General features: G+C 35.7%; 1 protein-coding gene across 1 annotated transcript; it reads left to right on the top strand.

Moving 5' to 3' along the window:
* Positions 1 to 811: 811 nt before the first annotated feature.
* Positions 812 to 1,276, top strand: LOC145116106 (uncharacterized). Its single transcript, XM_079052463.1, has one exon. The coding sequence runs from the start codon at positions 812 to 814 to the stop codon at positions 1,274 to 1,276; it is 465 nt and encodes a 154-aa protein (XP_078908589.1).
* Positions 1,277 to 10,998: the final 9,722 nt, after the last annotated feature.

The raw sequence follows: 10,998 nt of genomic DNA, 5'->3' as shown, positions 1-10,998 counted from the left end.
AACATGCACTAATACTCACAGTAAAAGAAGGAACATGCAATCTGAAGATAGGACAATTTTCTGTGTATTACTCATTCATGAAAACAGAAAATACATACATACACGTCCTACACCCTAGAAGATAAACCCTACTCTATTTATAATAATAAACATGCTATGAAAAAGGAGAACTATCAGCTAAAACCACAAACATAGGACTACTAAGTCCACGTTTATTGAAGCTCCACCAAACAAGGTCTTTCATTAGACCAAGTCCTGATTATTCAACTTGTGGATAAGGAAACTGGAGCGACTCATTCGAATCCGTACCCATGAACAACTTAACCCATCAAGATTACCCAACACTCTCAACCCTAGCCGCTTCCTAAGTTCTGCCGACGTTCTCCTCCTGTTTTCTTCTTCTTCGCTTCCACTGCTCTATCTTCTTCATCTCATCTCTATTCTTCGTGTCTCTCACCATGCCTGAAGGATCGTCCAACCCTCAACCTCGTCCTACTCATAAAATATACGGCATAACCAACATAAAATTGTACGTTCTTCTTCTTCTTGATCTAGATCGTTTGAACTACTGTTCATGGAAATAACTTTTTAAAACCCACTGCATTGGGTACAAGGTCTATGATCACCTTGATGTCTCTCCTAAGAACAAAGATGATCCGGAATGGGAGACGGTCGACAACATCGTCAAACAATGGCTCTACGGGACCTTAACTCAAAGTGTTCTTCAATCCATCATCACTATCGACGCCACTGCTGCCGAGGTTTGGAAGGCTATCGAAAACTTGTTTCATGAAAATAGGAGTCAAAAGCCATGGAGCTTGATGATGAGCTTCGAAATATCACCATCGGAGACTCCACAATCATGGAATACTGCACCCGTATCAAATCCATCTCCGATTTACTTACCAATATTGGCTCCCCGGTGCCCGAACGCAACCTTGTTATTTACACAATCAACAGTTTGTCTCCAAAATATGCTCACGTTATTACAACCATTCGCCACCAAAAGCCGCTTCCAACGTTTCTCGAAATGCGATCTATGCTTACTCTCGAAGAACGCTCCCTGCTCAAGGATCACACCCGTCTTTTGCAAGCCACACATCAGGATAACACCTCCTCTCCCGCTGTTTTGAATTCTGAGCATCAAAATCAGCAGCAAAACCAACAATTCAATACCTACGGTAATCGTGGTGGTGGTCGGAACCACCATGGACGTGGTGGCAGAGGCGGCGGCTGGCACGGTAGGTCCGGTGGTGGTGGATACGCACGTGGTTAGAATCCTTGGGGCGGGTATTACTCGTCGACGACACCTTTCTTTCCACAACAGCAGCAACGTGGGCTGCTGCCTTCTCCCTCAAGTCAATCGCATGCCTGAACCACTCCACAGCAGAGCCCAAATGTTAATAATCAGCTTTGGTCCAATTCGAGTGCAGCCCATCCACAAGCGTTTTATTCTATGGCTCCTCAGCCTAATATTCAGCCCAACAATTGGCAATGGTTTTAATAACCACCCAACAATTGGCAATGGTTTCTATCGAATTTGATGAGTTTGATTTTTCTGTGAAGGATTTTCTTACCAAACGTACCCTCCTTCGATGTGATAGCACCGATGATCTTTATCCAGTTACCCAACCGAGTCCTCAAGTCTTTCTCACCCCTAGCTCATCATTGTGGTATCAAAGACTCGGTCATCCCGGTCAACCAATTCTCAAACATTTTATTTCTCGCAATTCTATTTCATGTAATAAAAATGATTCGTCATTACTTTGTCATGCATGTCAACTTAAAGCATACTCGTTTATCTTTCAAGTTATCTCAAACTCATGCTTTATTTCCCTTTCAAGTTATTCATTCGGATGTATGGACTTCACCTTTGCAAAGTCATAGCGAAATAAAATATTATGTTATTTTTCTTGATCAGTTTTCTCGTTTTGTGTGGGTATACCCTATTAAATTAAAATCTGATGTGTTTTCGAAATTCCTTCAAACATTCCAATGTGACAAAGGAAAAGAATATGAAAGCTCACTCTTCCACCAACTTTGTGACACCAATGGCATACATATTTGTTTCTCATGTCCATACACTTCTCAACAAAATGGGAAATCCGAGCTAATGCTTCGAACTTTAAACAACATGATCCGTACCCTTCTTTTCCAAGCTCATCTTCCCCCCACCTATTGGGTGGAAGCTCTCCATATGTCCGCTCACCTCTCTCCAAAATGATACTCCCTTTCACAAACTCTTCCATAAACACCCTTCCTACTCTCATCTTCGGGTGTTCGGATGCCTATGCCACCCTCACCTTAATAACACCAATAAACTTGAACATCGCTCGGTCCCATGTATCTTTCTTGGCTATCCCTCCAATCATAAAGGATTCCGTTGTCTCAATCTTCATTCTAAACAAATAATTATCTTAAGACATGTCACCTTTGATGAAACTATTTTTCCTTTCGTCTTAATGACCCCGGATCATCCCCCCACCTATGATTTTCTCGATCTCTCCGAATCTCGCAATTGCTTCAATGATCCAACCATCAATTTCCACCCTACTCCTTCTCCCACTACCACATCTCCGACTCCTGCCGGTGGTAACTCCACCGACAGTACATCCGATACCGTTGACCATGATCTTTCTTTGGATGATACACCTGCGGCAGACCTCTCCTCCTTAACTGCCGCCACTTCCGTCGCTACTTCGTTCTCTTCAAATACTAATCGGTCATTGTTGTCGGGTTCTACTAGCACACATCCTATGACCACTCGTGCTAGGCTAGGTATTCATAAACCCATTGATCATCTCAATCTTCATACTGGCATAGTTTCTAATTCTTCTCCTCTTCCTAGAAACTATTCCCAAGCCTTCCAAGATCCTAACTGGCTCAATGCCATGAAAGATGAATATGATGCACTAATTTACTTGTACCTCGGCCGCAAAATGCTAATGTGGTTAATTATATTTGGCTGTTTAAAAAGAAACTCAATGCATATGGCTCTCTAGCTCGATACAAGGCACGTTTGGTTGCCAATGGATGCAATCAACGTCCCAGCATTAATTGTGATGAAACTTTTAGTCCAGTTGTTAAACCTGAAACTATTCGGACCGTTTTCAGTATTGCAGTCATCATCACTGGCCGGTTCATCAGCGGGACGTGAAGAACGCCTTTCTTCATGGCCATCTACAGGAAACAGATTATATGCATCAGCCACCGGGTTTCCGAGACCCCTCTACACCAGATCATGTTTGTCTATTACAGCGGTCTCTTTATGGACTCAAGCAGGCTCCACGTGCATGGTACCGCAGATTTGCTCAATATATTGCTTAGTTCGGCTTCACCAACAACAAATCTGATACTTCTTTATTCATCTACAAAAAAGGGGGTCATATTGCCTACCTTTTACTTTATGTTAATGACATTGTGTTGACTGCTTCATACACAGATCTTTTACAACAGATTATCACCACCTTACGTGCCGAGTTCTCCATGACTGATTTGGGTGCTCTCAATTATTTTCTCGGTATAGCGGTCGTTCGAGATCGTCATGGCATGTTTCTCTCTCAATAGAAATATGCAACCGAGATTTTAGACCGTGCTAAAATGTCTAACTACAAACACGTTCGAACTCTAGCCGAAACGTCTGTCAAAGTTGATGGCTCGAGCCCTCCTGTTGCTGATCCGACATTATATCGCAGTCTTGCAGGTGCCCTTCAATACTTGACTTTCACTCGGCCGGATATATCTTATGCAGTTCAACAGGTGTGCCTATATATGCATGATCCCCGTGAACGTCATTTTTCAGCTCTCAAGCGGATCCTTAGATATGTGCTTGGCACTCTTGATCATGGCTTACAGCTGTATGCTTCTCCTGCTCGTGGTCTTGTTGCATACTCTGATGACTGGGCAGGATGTCCCTCCTCTAGAAGATCCACATCCGGGTATTGTGTCTTCCTTGGAAAGAATCTTCTATCTTGGCCCTCCAAATGCCAGCGTACCATTTCCAGGTAGAGTGCTGAAGCAGAATATCGTGGTGTTGCAAATGCCGTTGCCGAGACCAGGCTTCGTAACTTACTCCGGGAGCTCTTTTATCCACCGCTGACAGCTACTCTTGTTTACTGTGACAATGTCAGTGCCGTTTACCTGTCCACCAATCCAGTTCAGCATCAATGCACTAAACACATTGAGATCAACATCCATTTTGTGTGTGATAAGGTGGCCTTGGGACAAATTCGTGTTTTACATGTCCCCTCTTCATCCTAATACGCTGACATTTTTACCAAGGGGCTACCGTCTACTATGTTTCTTGACTTCAGATCCAGTCTAAACGTTCGTTCCCGACCTCTCGTTCCGACTGTGGGGGGCTGTTAGACGTATATATGTATTATATTTAGCTTGTATTCTCTTTTGGTATTTAGTTAGGCAGCCCAATATTATACGTAGCCCATTTGTATTATTTGTAGTATTTATTAATCGTGAGAGGCACAATTCTTTTGCATGGAAAATTATTTGCATTAACAAAGGCAAAGCATTGCTTATGTGGAAAATAAAATCAATCTATTCAATAATAACCAGCTAAATTCAAAAGTGTTTGTTATGTTGTAAAGTCAATAGTTGGCTTCCATGCTTTCATACACAACATGAATAAGTTAGGTATATTGGAAATCATACAAAAAATGGTTAAGCAAACCTCTTAGCAACATCTGAACCAGTAGACAAACCATGTGGAATAGCACCAAGCTTATCTTCAATCTTGGGTGGATATACTAATATATTTGAATCAGCTTCTGCATTCGCATGTAACTTTGGACCTATAAAGGACAAACAAAGAATATTATTAGACCACATACATGGGACACTGAGAAACACTTTGTAATTCTAAATCATACTATATTCAACATATCATCTTGCACAACCTTATATCACGAACTCTCTAAAATAGAGCAAATGAATGGTCTTTCTTTCGTTTACTTGAAGTTGTTTTAGCTAAATCATGTTTTTCTTCAATTTGAAGCTTAGCTGTTAAGTAATTCTGTTAAATGAATTAACTACTCTGATTGTTGAAATGTACACAAGCAAATACCAGAGGAGCCTCCAACCGGCCATTTCCACCTTCATAACCTATTTTTTCTGTTTACCATTTGTAGATTTTTTATTTTAATTTTTTCACCGTTTATTGTTGTTTAACCTCTAAACTACAAAAAAGGAAACAAAACCTCTAAAAATTTACCAAAAGAATTATGATTAGCATGGAAGGAGTTGGATAACAACATAAAAAGCGGCTACCATTTTCACCACAGAAACCTCCACCACCACAACAAACCAGAGGAAACCAACAATTACCTTCTTCTTATTCACCATTTTCGTCTTTAAATTTTAGAATTTTCGAATGCAATTTAAAAAAAAAAAAATGTAAATTAGGGCTTTTATGTAAATCTGAGGTTGACTTCATATCATACAAGGAGTTGTGAACAGAAAAGCTAAGCATAAAAAAGTAATACCTAAACTTTCATGGACGACATTACCATTCTCCCACTTCTCTCCTTTCTTTGAAATTTACTTCAAAATCCCACCATCCCTGCTTGTATTTTTATCCTCAAAAGAACCAAGGAAAGCGTGTCAAGATATTGAGTCAAGTTTGGACCTTCAAAATTCAAAATGGATGGAAGATGAAAATAATAGAGGAGCGCATTCTACAGAAGTCATGGTTCTTTACTATTAAATTGCCAAAATTAGAGAGAAAACAATCCAACTTACATCAACAGGCTTTCAAGTTGCTATTCAAGGCGTTAAAATTCTCGAGGGTGATCTTTTTCTAAGGGAGGCGAGGGTGTCCGTTGAGTATCCTTTTCCGGTCTTCATCTTTATCCGGTGGTGCCGCGTCTTGTAACACCCATTAGTTAGGGCTAGACATTTAAGGGATAATACTAATAAATATTCATCTTATTAAATGATGTCCTAAAAAAGGATAGTTGTCATTCGTATGCGTTGCAGGTTATATAAATACTTATATATTATATTCCTGATATGTGGACAAATATTATGGGTATATAATATTTGTGTATATCTTTTTATGAATTTATCAAAAAACGATAAACTAACACTTTTAAATAGAAGGTTATTTAGGATAAATAATCTTAACGAAGTATGTAGTACCCGTGATTATGAACCCGTGAGTATAAACAACACCAAAATCTAACTTCGTATAAAGAAGTAATGATTTTTCGAAGTGTCGTGTTTGATACAATACAACAGTATGTGTCACAGAATACGAAACTAAAATCGTTTACTCGTTAGCGAAAACATTCTAAATGAGACTTGATGTCCTTCTAAATATGAATCCTTCGATATAAAGAACGTCGAGAATGGAGCTCGTATGAAGAAGATATGAATTTCGTAAAGTCTTTTAAAGTGTAATCTTTACAAACTTTAAATAAAATAGAATGCGAATTAACTATTGAGATCTAAATGAAAGTAGTAATACTAGTCGATATGAAACCGAGGATATAAAGAACGTCAAAATTAGAGCTCGTATGCAAAGGATATGATTTTTTGAAGATTGAGAAGATTTACCTGTGAGAGTGATGTGCCACTAGAAGAGTGTGCCACGTGGCACCACAAGAGTGTGCACGTGGCACCAACCAAAACCAATTCTTCCACCTAACTAACATTGACGTGGCACCACCAGGAGTACACCATGTGTCAGCAGGAGAAGAACCCAAACCTTTACATTCAGATCGTTGTCATGGACCAATGAAAAGCCGCAACGTGGCCAGTTCGCTACGCGCTTTTCGTGATTTTGTATAAATAGGCCCGATTTCTTTTTCACATCCCCATAAGTTCCCTCCAATCTTTCTGGAAACTTTCCCGCACCCCAAGGCCCGACTTTCGGAGTTCCAGAGTATTCGTAGAGAAACGTTGTGACATTAGAGACCCCGATAAAAGGAATATTTGGAATCAAAATTCTTCCCGTGACTTTTGAATTTTCGGTAGAAAACCTATAAGTTGAGTTATACTTACTACGCTATAATTTTAACTTATATTTATGTTCATAGTCGTTATTATGAACATATAAATAAGATTCATTAGTAATTCCATTCGAAAATACCGATCGATCTACTTACGTTAGTGATGTCTAGGCAAGATCCGATGATGCGTTTAAAGTGAATTTTTCCGAACGGTATAGAACTCGATATTCTTTGAGATTATTGAAGAATTCAGAAATAATTAATATAACTTTATAAATACAAACGAATACTAAGACTTAGTAATGCTCATATTTATATCGTTTAAAAAAGGAAAAAAAACCTGTTAGGCGAAGAGCTAACCTAACCACGAGTCTTCCACCTTAATCAAGTGAGTGCATAGTTACTTTCATGAACATAATTTTAATACAAGTATTTATTAAAAGTATTAAATATCAGTTGAAAGTTATGGTTATTTATGTCTTAAGTGTGTATACGATATTACTACATGACAATCTTAATGGAACTATTATTACTTAAAAGATTTATGTATACTGAATAACATATACTCTGTGTTAAACATATACACTATATTATGATAGTATTACATAAGTAGGAAATTGTATTAGAAGTTAATTACAAAATTATAGTCATGCCTAGTTATAAACTAATTATATAAGCTACTTAGTTTGAGATAAGTTAAATAATTGTTTAGTTATACTTGTATTAACATGATAGTGTTGCATAAACAAGAAGTATGTATTGAAAGTTGATTTCAGGGATTGTAGTATTGTCTAGTTTTAAACTAATACGTATAAAGGATGTTTAGTTCTAAGTAAGTTGAATAAATGTGTAGTTATACACTGTATTGGAATAGTATTGCATGAACATGAAGACTGTATTGAAAGTAAAATGCAAGTATTGTAATCTAGTATTGTTATAGACTAAGGCTTGTCAAGGATAATTAGTTCAGAGTAAGTTGGATAAGTAGGTAGTTTTTATACCGAGGTGTGTTTAAGATTTGGAACATAGAGTAGAGCTCTGTTCTAAGACATTGTTGCGTGTTGGGTACGGGTTATGTATCAAAGTACTATAATAGTATTCCTCCCATTTTGTAGACAACCAAAAATGGTGTGTCTGTATTAGGCTACCGAAGGGTATGTTTGGTCATCTACCAGAGTAATATGACAACCACCGATAAAACTGTCTTGTAGATCGTTAGCAGACTTAAAGTTTGTAAATGTTAATGCACTATACTTATCCGGGGAAAAGGATTGTATGTTCATTCGAGTACTCTATCCTCCATGGTTGCCTTATTGACTTCCATTGCCAAGGAATCCCCAAAGCAGTATAGTAAACTCATTGCTTACAGTGATCCATCAGGATAGATCTCATAAGATCACTGTTATAGGATCAGTATGTAAGGATCAATGATACGCGTAACTAAGGGCAGAATGTCTTACAGATATCTATATGATATATCTATATCGTTTGATAACAATTGGTTTTGCAGGGTTAATACGCATGATTTATTATCATAATAACACTATGGATTGAAAACCCTATGTGTCTCATCATGTTTTCTTAAACCTGCCCCACTCAAACTATATGCATCACAGGGAGCATGACTAAAGCTGCTCGAACTTAATTAGTATGTAGAGTGATTAAGAAACAACCTGTAATAATATTGAAGATTGTTTGGTCTTTATGCTGTAACTTATGCTGTGTATTGATTATGATATCCTTAGGTTTTTTGTATTTTGAATAACATCGATATTTCGCAAACAAAGATAACATGGTTTTGAAAGCGTAATGATTTTTTTCAGTTATAAAAAATAGGGGATGTCACACGTCTAGGGTTCGATGATGAAGATGCTCTATGAAATCGATGGTTATTTTGGAGAAAAAGAGAGCATATGGGCATATGCTTGGAGTATATGCATTGGGTGGAGAAGGCGGTGGAGGACATGTGGTTGGCTAAAAACGGACGTTGTTTATAGCTGACGCCAATACTAGAAGCCGAAAACTAAATCAGTAACGTCACAACTCAATTCTTGCTACTGTTCATAAGCCTTAGGGGTTTTAATATGTATATAATAATGAAGTAACCCTAAAAATTGGCTTAAGTTATACCAAAGTGCAATTTTAATAAAAAAAAACCATAGTTATCATCATGTGAATTACCTTTTATATATATATATATATATATATATATATATGTGTTGTGTGTGTGTATATATATATACAATATATATATATATATATACATAAATATATATATATATATATATATATATATATTTATGTATATATATATATACACATAAATATATATATATATATATGTATATATATATATATATATATATATATATATATATATATATATATATATATATATATATATATATATATATAGTAAGAATTTTTTTTGGTAGGAAAGTAAGAAGTTTTTTTCTACACGTTTTTTGGCGAACAAAACAAATGAATTACTAGATGAATAAAAAATAACATGATTCACAAAAAAATCCCAAAAAAACATCTCGATGATTTATTTTATAGTGATTTTGTTGTACACACATACACACACACTGATATTTATATATATATATATATATATATATATATATATATATATATATATGGTCCAATTTCGTCATGTATTATGTAAGAAAAAGATGTTATGATAAATTTCTCATACTTGGGTAGATAAGACAAAGTATACATTGCATGTCCTATCTTCCATATTTAGTACAACAGTCAAGATTCCCTCTACATAGACACACTCAAATAACTTTCCCTCTACAAATATATTAAAATTTGTATGACAAAACATCTTCAATACAGTTTAAATAAAGTAAATAAACATAATTTAACAAAAGATATTATTTGATCAACTATTGTTTTGCTATAGAACGAGGACAAAGTAATACTTGCATTGACGAATTCTTGAAAAATCTGAGTTTCTTCATCTGGAATTTTGTAACTCCTTCCTAAAATTTACTAAAAGAAACTATTCTTTCAAGATTATTGAAATGGCACATTGCAAGAAATAGCAATGTAATTTACTATCTTTACCAATACTAAAATGTTACACAACCATGCCTTATTATTCTAGTTAGTTGTAGTTGGAGTTGAAAAAGAAAAACAAACTTAAATATTACATTGGAAAATTATTATTCAGTTGAAGTTTAATCAACCCATTAGTTATTAAAAATAAAATGAAGTTCAAAAAATATCTTTTATAGTGATGAAGTAATATATGGTTTACTTGTTTATACCTGCATATTCTCTTTATGATGAGGGTATAAGAGTAAACTGTTTCATGTCATTCAAAAGTATATAATTTCTGCTCAATCAAATCCCACACCAGATTCATTTACTTGTTGGGATAATAAGAGATCATTTTCCCTTATTTTTGGAATATAGCACAATGTTACCTTAGGGGTATATGCAAGAAATAGCAATGTACTTCCAGTTATTTGTGCCACAATATCCTACTTTTATTTCTTTCTATTACGATATTGTACTTTCATTTACTTTTCTTACTAAATCTGTGCTTTAAAAGTTATAGCTAGTTATAATAATGTACTTTCATTTTTTTCTTTTTAGAACATTATAAAGTAATGGTTTCACCTTGAGAAGCTCCATCTCTTCTTTAGTTGGACAAAATTTGATAAGATTCTCCACGTGATCATCATCTAAGATTGATATATACATATATACCCAAAGTTGCAACATGTAGATACCAATTAAATTGTTTCTGTTTAACTCATTCGCAAGACACATTAAGAGTATAAAACATTGCCATTTATTCTACGTCAAGAATTAATCTAAGACATAAAATTAAAAACTAAAAACTAAAAGTTGCAATAAATCTCTTTCGAAGCATAATTGAAGAAGTTGATCTAAAAATGAAAGTGTTTGAACTTGCATGCATATCCAAGGATGAAAAGAAATGCAACAAGATAAAGTTTTTTTTTTTTTCTTCTTCATTTTTTAAAAAAAATATACTATCCAAGACTTGATGGTTAAT

Source organism: Lactuca virosa, chromosome 1 (genome assembly GCF_052849685.1).
Source record: "Lactuca virosa cultivar CGN04683 chromosome 1, Lactuca_virosa_CGN04683_v6, whole genome shotgun sequence".
Lineage (NCBI taxonomy): Eukaryota > Viridiplantae > Streptophyta > Magnoliopsida > Asterales > Asteraceae > Lactuca > Lactuca virosa.
Note: the sequence above shows the minus strand (reverse complement) of the source record. Positions and strands in the feature narration are given on the sequence as shown.